Raw genomic sequence first — 19,561 nt, forward strand, 5'->3', positions numbered from 1 at the left:
CATTTAGAACTAAAGTGTATTTAATGTATGGCTGAGTTCCACTCTTTTTCTGAGATGCCAACTTCAAGGTCCCTTTTCCACTGTTCCTTAGGATCTTTGAAAGGTTGATTTTTGTTTAAATATATTAATATTTGTTGAAATGCTATCTGAGTCATTATTATGACTAACCAGTATGGCATTTAAGGTTAGTATCGGTGCCAGGTTTGTACATTTTTAACAAAATTTCTAATTTGCATAATGCAAAAAAGTATGTAGCTGGAAACAATCATTAGCATAATTGTTAATAAGCTGTAAATGCGCTGTTTGCATAAAGGCCTTAAGTGCCTTAATCCCTATCATATTCCAGAAATTAAACACTGAGTAGGTCTGAGAAGGTTTGAAAAAGGTGATTATCGTGTATACTAAAAACAGATAAGAGCATCCTTCCCTACCTTGGAGTGTGTCCTGCATTGGTTCCATCAAGTGGACGACTGGACTGCTGGTACCTTGATGATAGTTGGTACTGATTGGACCACAGAGTGGGGCATACAAGGAAGCTTAAGAATAGGATTTGCTTTCCACTGCAAGTCAGGTGAGTGTGAATTCATGAATTTCTTCAGATGTCCAAGATATTATAGTATGTATATTTGTTAGCCAGTAGTAAGATTGAAAGTTAGGTAGTGCCATGCCACCTTCTGCTTTTAATTTTCGTAGAGTTGCCTTTTTGAATGTGCGGTCAGATTAAATTTCCAGATGAATGATGATCTAATTGAGTCTATTGTCATTTTAGAGAGATGTTGAGATTGTTTCTGTTAACAGGTGTGGAGCTGCATGGTAGCAACACAGAGATGGAGCAACCAACCGAGTAACAACATTGTAAACACAGCATCACAGCCTCAACAGATCGGTCCAACAGCACCTGCATTTTCAAGCATTTTGAAATAGTAGTAGTATTTGTGTGTGTGTGTGTGTGTGTGTACAGAGTACAGTGAGTATAATATGCAACATGTTGCCTCTCTCTGGCACCGTGATAAGCTTCATTTTGTTGAGTAGAAAACACAGATCAGCTTATTTCAATTAAAGGAAAAAGTCAAAGTGGAAATCCAAGGGTGGTATTCATTTGGAATGGAGTCCCAAATGAAGGGCTAGCACAAAGAATAAGGAGGGAGAAGGTAAAGGAGGCACTGAAAAAAATGAATAATGGAAAGGCAACACGACCAGATGAAATTTTAGCAGAAGTATGGAACGGTTTAGGAGAAGAGGGAGTAGATGCATTGTGGGATCTAATATAGAAGATTTGTGAACAGAAGAGAACACCAGAGGAGTGGAGCCTTGCTGCCTTGGTCTCCTGTTGCCACTACTCTACCTTACATGGGAGCCCTCCTGGGGCGATCGGCTCCTCTCATTCTCCAAATCGCTCAGAAGGAGCAGCTCTCAGTCCCCTCTTGAACAGCAGCAGCACACTCCTGTCCTGGGACTGTCTTCTTGGCAGTCTGCCTCCACTCCTCTTCACACTGGCTTGTGTCTGAATCCTGCCTTTTCTCTCTCATGTCCCTTTAACCTCCAACTTTCTTTTTGCCCTTCTTACTAATCTCGTTCAAGCGAGAAGGATGTTGGCTTGTGTAGATCAGCAAGCTGTTTGGGTATTCATTCATAGTACCCCAAGCCATCATATACTGTGGCATGTGCAGATCCATAGCTGATATCCAAATGAGCAGCAACAGTGGACAGTGTAATCCGTCAGACTTCTCTGATGATGGCATTTGCCATGTCGATGTAGGTTTGTGTGAGTGATGTTGATGGTCAACATTATTGAGCTTTGCCAGTTACACATGTTCTTCCCAGTTTAAACCTTTCTACCCATTCATAAACTTCTCGTTGAGTCCTGCTGTTTCAACTTATGCACTGAGCCAACATCGTCTTGTGAGGTTCAGCAGGTTTCACTTACTCTGCTCAAAGAAATCTCATTACAGCAAATTGTTCAACAATGGCGCAATATCATAGCAGAGTATCCATGTTCATTTGACCTTAGCTTCAACTAGACTAACAGCAGAGCACTGCGCTGTGTGTGTTCAAACTACCCATAAGTCATTCCAAATGTCAGCTTCCATTCGCTGTGGTTACCACGTAATTTTCATATTGAATTTACTTTTTGATTTACTGTTGTTCATACATCAAAACCAGTAATAGAGTGGCACCATTACCTTTATGCATAGTTTCCTATTGAACATTTTTATTCTATTGAAAACTAGGGGGCTCCACTCCCTGCTCGCTTTGCTCGCCCACTCCTGGGTTTGGTTTACCGGATATACAATTTAAAGAGATTGTTATTTTCATGGGAATTGTTACATATGCATTATTTTACTTTACTTTTACTTTAATAGTTTTGTAAAAACAATATTTGTCCTTTTTTCTGGCCCCAGGCATGGTTAAATCTCTTTCTCGTGGGACATATAACACTACTCACGATGTGAAGGGGGTGGCTGAACGCACGATAAGGAGATGCGGTCAGATCAGCTGCTGTTTTGCTGCTGCTGATGAGCCGTGTGTTCTGCCTGTCGCACTTTGCGGCAATCATTTAAAACCCTGTACAGCAGCTGTCCTTTCGCCACTTCACGTCTCTGCCGCTAGCATTGTGAAGGGGTGAGCTGAACACATGCTAAGGAGATGCACTCGGATCATCTGCTGTCTTGCTCCTGCTGGCGAGCTGCGTGTTCTGCTTGTCGTTGTTTTAAGAGATGGGAGCACATGAAGTTTTTCTGCCAAAAGCTTTCCAACAACTGCGAGGTTAGATGTCCGTGAACTTGTTTTAAATTGTTTGTATGTAGGGCGTGACATGCAAAAGTCATCGTCTCACGGGTTTTGCTTCCTAAGGTTGTAATGTCTAATCTCGCATGTCATTAAAATGTCTCTCCGAGATGATCAGGTCTCGTTTGCTTCGCTCAACCCCACTGGAGGCATGCTACGCTTGTGCCACTTTGCGTCTCTCCCGCTCACATTGTGAAGGGAGGGGAGCTGAACGCATGCTAAGGAGATGCGGATGGATCAGCTGCTGGCTTTGTTCTTCTGCTGCCGAGGTACGTGTTCTGCTTGTCGATCATTTAAAATCCTGTACAGCAGCTGTCCTTCTGTCTCACTGCCTTGTCTCGCAGGATGTCAAATTGTCTTCCAAGAAGATCACGTCTCGTCTCCCTGGTCTCCCTCCCATGATTTTTTTTTTTTTATAATAGAGAGATGTGGTTCCATAAAAGTTAATTACTTGCTTCAGATCTGACTTTGTAAACTTGGACTAGAAGCACAAATGTGTTATGAATATAATACTATGTCATTTAAATATATTACTTGCTGAACTCTCTGTTTTGTGTAAAGCAAGTTTTCTTTTAAGGTAGGTACAAATAACTTCAAAACAAAATATTCTGATTGAGGGGCTTGTAACAATGTGTATATGTAATATAGCTTTTGTATAGCACTGGTCACTTATGTGAAAAAGCATATTCATCTTTATTACATTCATGTTTCCTTTGTAGAGAGCAAAACTATAGCTACCTACAGAAGACAGCAATGAGCAGAACATTGACATTGATTGTGTTCTTTTCTATTTTTGTGATTTTTAGGAGTCTGTCTTAAATCCCTGAAAGAACTACTTCATCAGGTTTTGCGTAATATTTGAGAGCGGCTGTGCAGAAATCAAAAGATAAAATGAGTCCTCATCCTGCTGTCCAGGCTGTTATCGACCTCTCTGCTGGAGCAGTTGGTAAAGAAAAGCATTTATTAAATAAGTGGTGTGCCTTGGGTTTGTAAAGTGAATGAGTTATGCCATATGCACTCCGATCAACCACAACATTAAAAACACTTCCCTAATATTGTGTAGCACCCCCTCATGCCACCAAAACAGTTCTGAGGCATGGACTCCACTAGACCTCTGAAGGTGACCTCTGGTATCTGGCATCAAGACTTTAGCAGCAGATCCTTTAAGTCCTGTAAGTTGGGAGGTGGGCCCTCTTTGGATCTGACTTGTTTTTTTACCACCTCCCATAGAAGCTTGATTGGATTGAGATCAGGTGAATTTGGAGGCTACATCTTGAACTCTTTGTCATGTTCCTCAAACCATTCCTAAGCAATTCTTGGAGTGTGACAAGGGTGCATTATCATGCTGAAAAAGGCCACAGCCATCATGTAATGTCGCTGGGGTGTATGTAGTCTGCAACAATCTTTAGGTAGGTGATGTGTGTCAAAGTAACATCCACATGAATGCAAGGACCTGGGATTTCACAGCAGAACTTTGCCCAGAGCATCACACTGCCTCGGTTGGTTTGCCTTCTTACCATAGTAGATCCTGCTGCCATTTCTTCCCCAGGTAAACGACATGCACACGCACACCCAGCCATCCTCGTGATGTAAAAGAAAACGTGATTCATCAGAACAGGCCACTTTCTTGCATTGCTCCATGATCCATTTCTGATGCTCACATGCTCATTGTAGGCTCTTTTGGCAGTGAACAGGAGTCAGCATGGGCACCCTAAATGGTCTGCGAGTACACAGCAAGCTATGATGAATAAGGTGTTCTGACATCTTTCTCCCATGTTGAGCATTAAGTTTTAAGCAACTTGTGCTACAGTAGCTCTTCTGTGTGTTCAGAACATACAGGCCTGAACTTCGCTCCCTACGCACATCAGTGTGCTTTGAGTGTCCATGATCCTGTCCCTGGTTCATCGATTGTCCTTCCTTGGACCAGTTTTGGTAGGTATTAACCAGTGCATGCTGGGAACAACCCCACAAGACCTGCCATTTTGGAGATGCCCTAGACATCACAGTTTGCCCCTTGTCAAAGTTGCTCAGATCCTTACACTTGCCCATTATTGCTGCATCCAAGACATCACTTTGAAGAACTGACTGTTCACTAGCTCCCTAATATAGCCCACCCCTTGACAGGTCCCACTGTAACAAGGTGATCAGTGTTAGTCACTTCACCCCTCAGTGGTTTTAATGGTGTTGCTGATCGGTGTATAGTAGAATGCATGATCCAAGTTGATTTCCTTCAACCTTAGAAATATATGTTCAGTATGTTGAGTAATTTAGTAGTGGAAATGGAATTAATTACCTAGAAGCGTATATCCTAATATTCTGCCATGAAGAAAAAAATATAATGAAAAAGGACCATTTTAGGCATAAGTGAAATTGAAATGTTAATATTTACAAGCATCACCATACTATAGTTTTACAGTACTGTATATCGTTTCATTCCATAACAGATTTATGCTATCATATTTGGACCAAACTGGGCAGTTCCAACGCTGTCACTGGACCAAGCTGAAGCTGAGCGAGGCAGTGGGGGGATTAAACAAATACATTTTATTAAAGACATAATAGGTACAGGAGGGGAAGTAATGGAGAACATTAAATAACAGCAAAAAAAACAATTAACCTCTAGGCCCACAATAACTCCTCAAATACGGGACCTTCAGAAAGTGTTCAGACCCCTTTACTTTTTTTACATTTTGTTATGTAGCAGCCTTTTCTCAAAATCATTTAAATTCATTTTTCCCTCATCAAACAATACTAAATACCCCAGAATGATAAAGCCAAAACAGGATTTTAAGAAATTTTGCAAATTTTTTTGTATTAAAAGTTAAAACAACTGAAATATCACATTGCCACCAGTATTGAGACCCTTTATTCAGTACTTTGTTGAAGCACCAATGGCAATGGTTATGTCCTGGAGTCTTCTTGGGTTTCATGTGACAAGCTTCACTCACTTTGATTTGGGGATTGTTCAGCCATTCCTCTCTGCAGATCCTCTTGAGCTCTGTCAGGTTGGATGGAGACTCTCACTGGACAGATATTATCAGGTCCCTCCAGAGATGTCTGATTGGGCCATTCAAGGACATTCATAAAGTTGTCCCTAAGTCAGTCATTTGCTGCTTTTGCTTTGTGCTTATTGTCATTGTCTTAGGTGAACCTTTGGCCCAGTTCCGGTCTCTGGTAGGTGAGCAAGTGATCAGTCCGGTCTACCATCGACCGCATCCTTGCACTGAGGGTTCTCATGGAGTGCAAACACGTATATCAGCAGAGTTTCTTTGTAGTCTTTGTCGATTTTCGTAAAGTTGATCAAGCTGCCCTGTGGGACATCCTGAGGATTCGCGGTATCCCCTCAAGGTTGCTGGAGATCATGGCCGGCCTATACACTGGTACTGTGAGTGCTGTGCAGAGTGGAGGCAGAACCTCTGTGTTTTTCCCAGTTGATTCTAGGGTTCGTCAGGAGTCTGTTTTTGCTCCTACCCTGTTCAGTGCATATATGGACTGGGTGTTGGGCAAGTTTGCGAGGTCCAGCGGCTGAGGGGCATCAGTTGGTGAAGAAAGATTCACGGATCTTGACTTTGCTGACGATGTTGTGATCTTCGCAGAGTCAATGGGGGTTCTGATCGGGGCACTCGAGAGATTGAGTGAGGAGTCTGAGTGTCCAGGCTTGCAAGTGTCCTGGATAAAAAACAACATCCAGGCCTTTAATGACCTCTTGGGCACAGCCATCAGCAGTGTGTCTGTTTGCGGAGAGAGTGTCGACTTTGTTGAGAGGCTTACTTACCTTGGCAGTGACAGTCATGTCTCTGGTGACTCTTCCTGTGAAGTCAGTAGGCAGATTGGGAGATCATGGGGGGTCATGAGGTCGCTGGAATGGGGTGTGTGGCGCTCCTGATATTTATGCTAAAGGACGAGGGTCCAAGTCTTTAGAGTCCTGGTGCTTCCTGTCATACTATATGGTAGCGAGACATGGACGCTATCCAGTGATGTGAGACGAAGACTGGACTCCTTTGGTATTGTGTCTCTCTGGAAAATCCTTGTGTACCGTTGGTTTGACTTTGTGTTGCTAATGGAGTCCTGAATGAGGCACATTACCTACATTATGAGGGAGCGTCAGTTACGGCACTACTGCCATGTGGCGCGTTTCCCCAAGGGTGATCCAGCTCGTAAGATCCTCATTGTTGGGGACCCGAGTGGCTGGAATAGGCCAAGCGGTCGCACACGTAACACCTTGCTGCAGCAGATAGAGGGTCATTTCTGTATGGTCTAACTGGACGGTGTGTCTGCCTGGGGGGTTGCAAACTGGGATCCTGAGTTGTTTTGTCGTGTAGTGGGTGCGGCAACACACTGTACTGGTACTTGCTCCCCAACCTGACTTGACTTTGGCCCATTAAGGATATCTCTATACGGGCGCCACGGTGGTTCAGTGGGTAGTGCTGCTGCCTCGCTTCCCGGGTCCTCCCTGCATGGAATTTGCATGTTCTCCCCGTGTCTGCGTGGGTTTCCTCCGGGTGCTCTGGTTTCCACCCACAGTCCAAAGAAATGCAGGTTAGGTGCATTGGCAATTCTAAATTGTCCCTAATGTGTGCTTGGTGTGTGTGTGTGTGTGTGTGTGTGTGTGTGTGTGTGTGTGTGTGTGTGTGCGCACAGACGCCTCTGATGGCTAGCACCCTGCCTGGGGTTTGTTTCCTGCCTTGCGCCCTGTGTTGGCTGGGATTGGCTCCAGCAGATCCCCATGACCCTGTGTTAGGATGTAGCGGGTTTGATGATGGATGGATGGATATCTCTGTACTTTACTCTGTTCAACTTTCCTTAAACCCTGTCCTAGGAAAGTGCGATTGCAGGCCAAAGTAGTTTAGACTAGGACTAATCAGTTTGTTCTAGGATCTCTACATTTATATCAGCATAATCTGGTTTGGGCTGGGTTCATCCTATCGTGCTTTGTCCAGACTGTTTTGGCCTAGTTTAAACTAGTGTGTCCTAAAATCAGGATTGGCTGGTAACACACACATTATATATATATATATATATATATATATATATATCAGAATGACAAAAAATGAAGAGAATTTAAAAAGAAAGAAATGAAAACATCTGGCTTGGTCATCCCAGTCCCAGTGAGGCATTACGATTGAGCACGCGTATTGCTGTTGGTATAAAGGAGCCCACCACCAACACCCCCGCATTTTCTTACCCATTTCTGCTGAATAATTCGTTTTCTGAAAGTCCTCAGTGTTGTTGTGTCACAGAGAGGATGTGTAGCTTTGTTCATAATGGCACTCAGTTTTGTTTTAATTCTCTCCTTCACTTCGACCTCCAGGGGGTCCAGAGTGTGTCCCATACCTGAGTCTGCCCCTTTAATTAGCTTGTTGATTCAGTGGGTCTCTCTTGAAGTAATGTTACCAGCCCAGCACACCACAGCGTAGGAAATCCCACTGGCCATCACAGAGTTTGTAGAAGATGTGAAGGATGTCACTTCCCTCATTAAAGGAATGCAGTTTCCTAAGGAAAGAGAGTCTACTCAAGTTCTGTCTTCTATAGTTCCTCTGTGTTCAGAAATCAGTCCCAACATGTGATTGATGTGTACCCCAAAGTACTTGTAGAAGTGGATCACCTCTACACCCACTTCCTGAATTGCAGTCGAACATAAATTTTATATAAATGGTGCAGGTTGTTGAATTCTTTGACACAGCGCCTAAATAAACACACCTGAACCTGATTAATTTAATTCAGGATCACACAGGCTGGGGGACACACATACTCGTAGTCACATTCACATAGGACCAATGTAGAGTCATTGATTAACCTGCCATGTACATCTTTGGGTGATGTAGAAACCCATATATTCACCAGGAGAACCAGTTGACTGCAAACAATGAGAGACGTGTTCCCCATTCTGTCAAAAGCACAGATCCATCAGAAGTCCTTCCAGTGCTTAAATAGACAGAGTGTGGGCCATGTGTGATGTGTAACTTTCTACTAAAGGGTGACAGCTTGTAGTAGCAAGCAGCTTTTGTAACAAGATTGTTGGTGTCCTGCTTAAAATAGCATACATTATGAACAATTTTCTAACGCCCTTTGAAGGAAAGGCACTTATGGACCTAAATGGAACCTCCTCTTCATTTAATCGCCAAGTACTCGGTGATCCAAATTTGTTTTTTTTGCCCTTTTCATGAGAGGACTTCTAATAAAAACATATACTGTATGTCCAGACTTTAGACGTTTGGGATTGGGAAACAGACAAGAGAATGAGAAGAACCCTTCTAACTTGTCCCCTGTTCATCAAAGTATAGTTACTGAATATCTGTTACCCATTAAGTGAACCAGATACGGTGCTGTCCTCCTTGTCTGTAGGCATTGAAAAACATGCTGGCAGAGGAAGTTCAAGGCCTCTGTTAACCTGCTGCCCCTCTTAATTATAGTAAGACCCCATGTTAGATTGTGGTCAACAACTCAGTGGACAAGTGAATTGACAGAGAGACCTGTACAAGAATCCAGCGTAGTAAGTGCAGGTAAGAGAGGAGTTTCTGAAGATCAACTGCCAAGGCTTCCACTCTGACAAACGGCATCAATTGTGTGTCTTTTTATAGCATATTCCAAACTTATAAAGGGGGCTTCATATCAAAAGAGAGGCACGGATTGATTCATTGCTGACATTAGTTAACATGCATTTTATTTAAAGTAGTTACCTGTTAACAAAACACAAATATGTATTAGTAGTTGAAGCATTGTGAACACTTGGTCCTCAAAAGGTTACACTTGATCCTTGTTTAATGAAAAGTAACCATTGATCATCCTTTGATTGTGTATCACAGTATATTTAGAGAAATTGAATAATGCAACAGAAATAGTGCCTGTGTACTTGTGTGTGAGATTTATAATATATGTGCTGTGTTTGAGTATACATAATAAATATATAATTATACTTGTGCATGTACGTATGGGAGATTTATAATATATGTGCGGTGTTTGTGAGTATACATAATCAACTAGTAACGCCGTACTGCACGATAACGTGCAGTGAATACACTTGACTTATAGTTTTCCTCCTCTTTCTCTGTACGTTTAGCGGTTGATGTGCTTGTTGCTTCCTGAGCAGCTCTTCTTTTCTCCACCCTAGCGGCCCGCTTCTTCTCTTCTTCCGTCTGTAACTTTTCACGTTAAAACTGATTAAGTCAGTGTTGGTGTTGCAATTACTTAGTATGTTTTCTTTAATTTTTCACTTAAGCTGGCACTTAAGTCTTCAATCAGTAGATCGATAATTCATCTCTGTGCTGTGTGGCATATTCACATGATGGTACAATGACTTGTTAATATGAAACCTGTAATATCAATAGAAATGTGTCTTAGTTGAGCCCCCTCAGACCACTCCAAAGTGACATTTGGTTAGTAGGTCACATTGTAGAGATGAATTAACACTTTACTGATGTTGTATAAGTGTTATGATAACCCAAAGAAGTGTTTGTTAAGGTCAAAATGAGTAATAGATGTACCTAAACTAAAGTGTTACCGTGCTGTAGCTCTTCATATCTTTCTCAAGATAAAAATGGCAACTGTAGAATACTTTGACCAGGAGGCAGTAGTACAGTAGTACAGGATGCCACTGCAGAAAACCGAAACAAAGAAACAGTAACAATTTATTTCTTGTATAGCAGGCATGACAATCACGCGCCCCGCAACAGAAATCTGTGCGGCCCGCATGACAGATCCTAGTTAGCATTGAACTTGTACAAAATGATTACTGTCGTTTGTGATTGATTCATTCTGCATCTTCAATGTTACTTATTGATTATTCTTACTCCTGCCTTCTGACAAAAAAATTTTTCAATGGCATTACGGTACCGGAAACATCATCTGCTAGTATAGCCACGAGCCTTAACCAAAGTTAATGACGTCACAACTGAAGTGCTAGGCTGCAGCAGGGGTGGAGTTAGGCATGTGCAAACTGTGCACCTGCAAAGGGCTGCCACGCCAATATATATTGAATATAAAACAGAAAGAGAAAATAATGACGCAGCTGATGGCAATGTGGCTGAAAAACATTGTGTTACTTGTTAATTAGTACGCTGTATTTACTAATGTCGCTAGAGTCGGAGCAGTAAGCTATATGTAGTATTATAACGTTCTGCCGTAATGAGAATATCATGGGCCGCCACTTGGTTTTCAAGTTATGGACACGCGCATATCGAAGCGTGTCTTGAGCACGAGGCGGCTATGCAGTGTCCGCAACGGACGTGGCCATCCGCCGTGCATAAGATACCATATTGACATTGGCGGGCGAAGGGGCCACTGATTCTTTCTCTGCGCAGGGCCGCCACCAGCCTAGAGCTGCCCCTGCTAGGCTACAGCTGGGCTGCTGAGACTGGCCACTGGGCAGAACTGACCATCACGAGTAGTAATAGCTCGCATATGTTCACTTTTTTTGTTCTAGTTTTATGTCATTTTGTGCTAGTATTGTAACGAACAGTTAGTGCAGACGACAGCTGAAGATCTGAAGTGGACGCGAGAAGTTGGTGAGTTGTTTATTAACATATTTTTGTGATTTTCAGTTTGTATAATTAGTGGTGGTCAGGTGGCTTTTTGCATATCGGCTCATTTTACAATATAAACTTTGAAGTAACTTTAGTAAAGTAAAATTAGATTTTTGGAGGATTTGTTTTCCAACTTGTATTACTGAGCAATGAATTCAGTGAGCGTTTTCGTGATCTCAGTTCACACGAACAGGACTTTGTGCTGTTCTCTTACAGTGTTGAGAATGCGCCTGAGAATATCCAAATGGAGTTGATTGAACTGCAGTCAGATTCTATTCTGAAGGCAAAATACAACGAAGTTGGTGTGCCAGGCTTGTACGCTTACCTGCCACCCTCGTATGTGCAGATCTGTAAGTTGGCATCGAGAGTACTGTCTATGTTTGGAAGCACTTACCTTTGTGAGCAATTGTTTTCATTAATGAAAGCTACCAAAACCGCACATCGCTCAAGACTTGCTGTCGAGCAAACTAATATTTTTCACCTTCAAAGTGGTACGCATGTTCTGTAAATTAAATGGTGTAAAATCCATTTTAATATCGGGTTGTAATGTGACAAAACAGGACAGACACAGAGGGGGATGAATACTTTCACAAGGCACTGTGTGTTCACTTATCATATCCCTGTTTAAATCATTACTGCCCATCTTAAAAGTTATATTGTCAAACATATGCTTAGCTAAACTGCGTAATATATGCTTCAAATATAAGCTTAGCTTATTTTTCCATACTGGCAGCACTGGGTGCAATGCCAGTCCATCAAAGGGCTTAAGTGACCCAGAGCGTATTTTTGAAAACGACACGTTTAACAATGGATTGCTTCAAGCTAATTATAGTTTTATGCTCTTTCTTTCCCTGCCTCTCCGTATGTTTTAGGAGGAACAGCCTGTGTGCTCAGTGGACAGCCTTTTGACACCGCCAAAGTGAAAATGCAGACCTTTCCCACCATGTATAAGAGCTTTGTGGACTGCTTTGTGAGGACTTACCGGCAGGTTGGCTTTCAAGGCCTGTACCATGGAACCATACCAGCTCTTGTGGCCAATATCGCTGAGAACTCCGTGCTCTTCATGTCTTATGGCTTTTGTCAGCAGGTTGTTAGGCGCTTGACAGGAAAAGACCACGACACGGTACTCAGGTGAGTTTATCTGCTCACAGCCATTTGTAAAATACGTAAGAACAACAGGAGCGAGCATACCCTCAAAGAACTTTGTTCCACATTGCTACCTATATACAGGTACATGAGAATCTGCAACCTGTGAGTTGCCAAAATCATATTTTAAGTGTATCCTGTTAATAACACTGCATTCCTCACCATTAATTATGCAATAATTAGAAATACAGTGCCCTCCATAATGTTTCGGACAAAGACACATTTGTCCTCGATTTACCCCTCTGCTCCACAGTTTAAACTTTGTCACAATAACATCAAAAAGGCTTGGGGCAGCCACCCGTATATTATACCTTGGCTGCAAATGGGTATTTTGGTTGAGTTGTTCACAGGTTGGAGTCCAAAACAAAACTGATTTAAGAGTGCAAATATGGCGGCTTTAAAGGCAGAGACAGGAAGTGACATCATTGGGACCCGAACCAGAAGTGATGTCATCAAAGGTACCAGAAGTGATGTCATCATTGGCACTAGGACCTAGCAGGATTTCCCGGGGATGGTCTGTAGAGGATTGAGAGAGAAAGTCAGTGCAGCTCGCCACCCCCTAGACTGGTATGGTACTTCTATTATTCAGGCCCCTTTGCTGCCTCTCAATCACATGTATGTGACAACTTGCCAATCAAACAATTAAGGCATTGTGATTAAAGCGCGTATTGCAGGGTATTTGTCATTTCTACATGCTGTGACTGAAATGTATGCATCACTTATTCAACATGGCTGCCACATTTCAGGGCACCGTAACATTTTATGACACAACAATGGCAGGTCTATTAAAGCTGTCATATTTAGTTCTTTGTCACATATCCCAATCATGCAATGACTGTTTGAAGTCTGTCATCCATCCACATCGCCAGGTGCTGAGGATCTTTTTCTCCAGTGTTGCTCTGTAAATCCTCTAATGCAGCCATCTTCAACTTTCGGCCCTCCAAACATTATGGAGGGCATTGTAATATTCTGTTATTTTTTTGTTCAGGGTATGATTTGGTATTGCAGACTAGTCCTGTAGGCACATGCAATAACCACAGTCTCCATTTTGGCTGGCATTGTGGTCTGGGGGTTTGAAGGATAGGCTTCTTATTGCAAATTTACAGGTTGTTAAAATACTTTGGAATGGCACTCCTCATGTATGGTTCTATAGAACATAAAGATAACTTGGCGTCCATGAATGGAGCAAGATGATTACTGGTAATTCCTGTTTTATGATGAACGCCATGCCTCTGAGGTTCATGTAACAGTCTTGGGGTTAGAGAAATAAATAAAAGTAATGTCTCTGTCAGAGATGCAGACTCCTCCTCCTTCAGTGAAATTCAGCATTTTAATGATTGCTTCTAAATAGCCGTCACATAAAACATTCATTCCCGCTATACTTGAGTTTATATGCAGTTTGGGGGGTCGACGTGCCAAGATATTCCCAACTCTAAGATGGAGGGTTGGCCCAGCAGCAAGTGAGGGACAATAACCAAGTTCCTTTAGCCAAAGTGCATATTTATTACAATAATAAAATGCAGTGGAGATATAATAAACTCCATAAATAATCCATATCAGTGCTCTTGTGGAGATTAAATACAAACAACAAATATTTTAAAATCCCACCAAGAAATGCTTAAAGACTTGAGGTTAGGCTCCTCGGCAGGTTGATCGCGGCTCTTTCTCTCCTTTTCTCCCCAGCTCACCCAAGCAGGTCTTCCCAGCTGTCAACGACTCCGACACCCAATTCCTGTCTTGCCTGCCTTCTTTGGCATCAGCGAAATGTTCTTAGCCGCCCTTTCATCTTCCCATTTGTTCAAGTGCGTTTCGTAGATCCCTAGGAGGGTCAATCCAAATCCCCGCTCTAACACCACTATTCACTGGGGACACCTCTCGGAGAGCTATAAATTAGGGTTTCTTACAGGGGCCCGAGCACACCGCCTCCTCTCCTACTCCGTGTAAACTCGCCCTCACAATGCTGCCTTGTTGTTTCTTTGATGACCGTTCTTACCTGAATTTTTTTTTTTCTATTCCCCTGTACTGCTCAGAATCTCCTTACTAAATTGTTGGTGCGCAATTACATTCCCTGGAGTGCTAACAAGGCAATCAGCCAAACTGTGTGCACCTGCACATGAATACATCATCCACTGAGCATCAGATCAGCACCCCGGAGCCACTCCACCACGCTACAACACACCTGCATGCCACTGTTGGCTGAAAGTCCTCATTCTTAGTGTCTCACCGAGAGGATGTGCAGCACTGTTCATAATGGCACTCGATTTTGTTTTTATTCTCTCCTTTGCTACAACCTACAGGGGGTCTTGAGTGTGTCCTATAACCGAGCCTGACTTTTTAAGTAGTTTGTTGATTGGGTGGCCCTGTCTTGAAGTGATGTTACCAGCCCAGCACACCACAGCATAGAGTTGTGCAGGATGTCACTTCGACATTAAAGGAGCACAGTCTCCTAAGGAAGAAGAGCCTGGTCTGCCCTTTCTTCTATAGTTCCTCTGTGTTCTGAGATCAGTCCAGCCTGACAGTGATGTGGACCCCCCAAGTAATTCTAGGAGTGCACCACCACCACATTCACTCTCTGAACAGTGACCAGTGTGACACTAGAGGGCACTGTCGCTCCTCCAAACCCACAAACAAAACGTCCAGACACCAGGTAAAAAAGGACTAAGAAGAATTTTTTATATTTTTTTTCGATAAAATGCACAAAAGCACCACCACCACCACAATACACAATAATCAATAATAATAATAATACAATAAATCAATCCGCCACTCCCAGCCGCAGCATCACACTCCCTCCCTCCCATAGTCCTTCAGAATAGTCCGTGACCCAGAAGTGCTCCTGTCCTTCAGTCCACGTGATTCAATAGCACTTCCGGGTCAGATGAAGACATATTTTTTCTTCAGCCCGGAAGTACTTCTGTTTCTCCGTCCTCGTGACTTGGGAGTACTTCCGAGCTACAGGGAAAATAAAAATCCCCATGTCTCTCTGCAGCGTCCCACGATGGCAACCACGGCACCCAGCAGGGCTGTGAAGCCAAACTCCATCTCCCATGGTGCCCTGTGGGAATCCGGGGCGCCTCCATGCTGCATGGAAGATTCCATCTAGCATCTTGGATGTGTCGGCCGGGATGAACTGCCGGCTGTCCATCACACCAGACATCGAGGCTCTTTGGTGCAGTGAAAATCCGTAACCAATTCCTTGGTTTTCCTGATGCTAAGGTGTAAACAATTCCATCTGCACCAAGAAACAAAGTTCTCCACCTGACGTCTCTCCTTTGCTTCACCCCTCATATCCATGTACCCCATAAATGCAGATTCATCTGAGAATTTCTAACAGTGACATGACCTGCTGTTATGCTTATAATTGGAGGTGTGCAGAGTGAAGAGTAAATCAGACAGACCTGTTCCTTGTGGTGCTCCAGTGTTGCTCACACAGTCCTTCAATCTCACGGACTGTGGTCTCCCCGACAGACAGTCCATTATCAGGACACCACAGGCTCATCCTTCTGCATATCTCTGAGTTCAACAGGGATGGCTGGATGGTACTGAAGGCACTAGAATAATAAAAAAACAGAATCCTCAGCTTTGTCCAGGTGAGAACAGGCCTTGTGAAGTGTATCCTCCACTCTAATCTTTGTCTGATAGGCAAACTACAGTGGGTCCAGGTGGTCTATTACAAGAGGACACATATAGTCCAGGACCAGTTTCTCAAATTTTTTTAATGATATCTGTAGCCTTTAGGTGAAGAGGTGCCTGCCTTCTTTGGAACAGGATGTTTTCTACAGCAGCAGCACTTTCTGAAGTCTTAGGGACAAAATGAACAGGTGGCAGGGGACACCAAAATGTTGGTCAGCACGGGCCTTAAGGACTCAAGGACTGACTCCATCCAGTCCCGCAGCTTTTCCTGTGTGTAGCTTCCTCAGTTGTCTCCTTACTTTGTCTTTGGTTATGGACAGGCCACACAGATGGTCAAAGGTGGACCTGTCACTGGCCATTCAAGTTGACATGGTAGGAATCTTTGATGTAGCTGGGATGGTGTGTAGAGACAGGTCAATGGAAGAAGGTGGCAGTTGGAGGGAAAAATCTATTAAACAGTTGTTTTGAGATGTTAGCTTTGTCTACTTCTCCTTGTCCTGGATTGCTCAAGTCCAGTAACGAGGCCCAGTCCATTCAGGACATCCTTCTTGTTATTGTGAGTGAGCTTGTTTTCTCTTTTAGCTTTGTAAGCTTCCTTTCTTCACTCAGCTTTTTCTTCAACGGTCACTGTGCATCCTTCATCCTTCAGAGCCTCTTTGTCACCATATTTCAATGTTATCTTTTTGTTATTCAGGAGACCTTGTAGCTCCTTGGTAATCCAGGGGTTATTGTTTGAAAAACATTCCACCCACGGTATCAATACAAAGGTTAATATAGTCTGTGATGCCGTGGCTGAGCCCCTCAGTAATATCCCAATGTGACATCTGGAAGCAGACATTCAGAGCCATTTCAGCCTCCAGGCTCCCCTTCCTCACTGTTCTGGTAATAACAGGTTTCTGTCTAGTAACAGGTACAATATGTAGCTGGGTCCTATTGTGATGGGCTCATGGAGTCTTGATCAGAGAAGGGTGTGTGGGGACCTAATCCAAGTCTTCAGAATCCTCAAAAACATCAGTAAAGTTTAATAGCGAATCACATACTTGACATAAGTGAAAAATGAAAGGAAATCATATTTAAGACAACAGCATGGAAACATTTCATCAATTGTGTGCATCTGGAATAAATAACTGAGTTGTGGAGTTGAAGCAGACATCCTTGACAGGTATTAAGAAGTATCTGGATGAGATCTTGAGACAGCATAACTACTGGCTAAATAAACAAGCCTGAAGGACTGAGTGGCCTCCTGTCCTTTGTCAAACGTCTTACGTATGTTCTAATCCAAGAGCTGGCCCCCTGAGATTTATTTTGTAATCGTCAGTATTTAATTTTAGCTGGTCCATTCATTTGACTGTGAATATCTGCCACGCTATAGCTAGGTTCTGCCTAACGTAACGTAATTCTTACTCATGCATGGACACCTGTCTCTCATATTTTTACAGTGACCTTGAGAATGCAGCAGCTGGTTCATTCGCGTCAGTTTTTTCTTCAATGGTCTTATGTCCTGTTGAGTTGGTAAAATGCCGCTTGCAAGCCATGTATGAAATGGAGACATCCGGAAAGATTGTGAGAGGACAACAGTAAGTATAACAGTGGTGCTGTGTTAATGGCATTCCTTTGACAACATTGAATTAGTTCTCTAAAACGGTGTTACTGTTCACGAAGGATATGACTGTAGGTACGTACAGTATGGGTAGATATAAACTGATTCATCCGACAGGAAAAGAGCTGTGTTAATAAACTTTGACGTTTGGTATTCTTGAAGTGTTTTCTTCACTGGTATTGTTTACTGTATACATTATGTATTTGCCACATGAAATTGTGTTCTAAAGTGTAGTGATTTCTAAAAATTCAAAAAAGATCTTGTTCACAATGACATTTTACGTTAGAATTAACAACACAGGTAAAGCATAAAAACAAAAGCCTTGGCAAGTAATGATCCACATCATACGATTATACATACATTGTAAAATAGCTCATATGTGTCATTTTTTTGAACAAAAAAACAACAATATTAACTCTTTTGGGGCTAATTATTTTTTCCCAGGATTGAAAATGTTTCCAAAAAACTAAGTTTTCTAAAAGCACACAAAGCAATCGTTTCACCCGTTAATCAATATAAAATACTTATTTATGACAGATGTCACTCTGCTTTATGTTTCCTGAACCTCTACAATATGTACATTCACATTCTTCTTACATTCTCATCACATACCTGTTTGTCTCCTCACTCTTAAGCTGAAAAGCACTTTCTAGAAAAAAACAGCTTGAAGGAGTCAAGTGGCTGGTAATCCGTAGTGCCCACTGGCACACCATGTCATTTGATCAAGTCCAGTAACCAGCTTACCTCCCATGAGTCTACAGTATGTCTGTGTAGTCCTCCCAGGGTGAACGTTACTGTAGGCACGTCAGATACACAAGCACGTTCAGCACTATGATCAGCTAATGCTGGTACCTGTTGTTCGTTTTCGATTTCCATGCCGTTTGCATCAAAATCGAAATTCGATAAAGGTCTGTGTGGTACTCCCAGATGAACGTTGCCATAGGCGCGTCAGCTACACAGTTAGCTGGGGACCAATCAGCTGATGCAGGTGCCTGACTTTTGGTTTTTGATCACTTGCATCAAAAACAGAGTTCAATAAGCCAGAGTCCAATTCAGCAGTAATACACAATAAATAAATAAATAAAACACAGTATTTTGCTTTGTACATCCGCTTCACTCTGTTGCCCAATGTCGATGCCATTCTAGACGTCGTTTACTCTTTGCTACTCACACACGCATGGATTTGACGTCAGATTAACAAGTCTAACTGTCCTCCTAGGAAAGAGGGTCTACCTATAGTGTAACGGTGAGTTTTATCAACATTTACAGCCCCTGGATGTCGACTTTAGTGAACATCCGTCCGCAACCTCTTATGTCGACAAAAGTCGACAAGTGCCCTAAACAAGTTAAGATAACCAGCTGTGTGCGATAGCTCAGCGCTTCTTATCTTCTGTTAACCTTTCACCCCATGGGCGTTGTTTCCTACTGAACCACAAAATCACTTTTCTGGTGATGTGGTTGGTTTTGTTTTGATTTACTTCCGTGTTTTTCTGCGAACTCTCACAAGCGAATAGAAAACGTATCCTTACCTTGAGAAAGACACTACCAAGATTATGCGATAAAGTAATTATTTCCAGATCCCTTTTGTTGCCACAAGCATGCCTCGGAAACACAAAATGGCTGTTTTCTTTCATTTAAACTCAGAGGGTGTATACCATTCAGTGTTTATGCTTTTATTTTCCGGTAGTTATTTGCTGCCTCATTGTAAAGTGTGGTCAAAATGTTTTCTGAATTTTAGAAGAAAAACATTGGGCTTTGAAACACAGGTTAGCATAGCAAATGCTTTTATATCATTTTTGTGAAGAAACAGCTTTGACTTGAAAAATAGCAAACTTATCCTTTAAGCCCAGTGAATCGTATTTGTTCAAAATCA

The 19,561-nt window shown here is 42.5% G+C and overlaps 1 protein-coding gene across 5 annotated transcripts in view; it reads left to right on the plus strand.

The window, feature by feature from the left end:
• LOC120524030 (mitochondrial ornithine transporter 1-like) overlaps positions 1-19,561 on the plus strand; it is a 45,564-nt gene that overhangs the window by 15,860 nt on the left and 10,143 nt on the right. For 4 of the 5 annotated variants that reach the window (XR_005632734.1, XM_039745838.1, XM_039745836.1 and 1 more), the window contains 3 exons: positions 3,594-3,733; positions 12,182-12,440; positions 17,528-17,665. Coding sequence is in view for 4 of the 5 variants with exons in the window: in XM_039745838.1 (XP_039601772.1) it covers positions 3,679-3,733; positions 12,182-12,440; positions 17,528-17,665 (452 nt within the window). In the remaining variant the exon portion in view is untranslated. Of the gene's footprint in view, positions 1-361; positions 572-3,593; positions 3,734-12,181; positions 12,441-17,527; positions 17,666-19,561 lie in introns of those variants that run through there. The other variant, XM_039745840.1, reaches the window with a different exon arrangement.

This window comes from Polypterus senegalus, chromosome 2 (genome assembly GCF_016835505.1).
Source record: "Polypterus senegalus isolate Bchr_013 chromosome 2, ASM1683550v1, whole genome shotgun sequence".
Lineage (NCBI taxonomy): Eukaryota > Metazoa > Chordata > Cladistia > Polypteriformes > Polypteridae > Polypterus > Polypterus senegalus.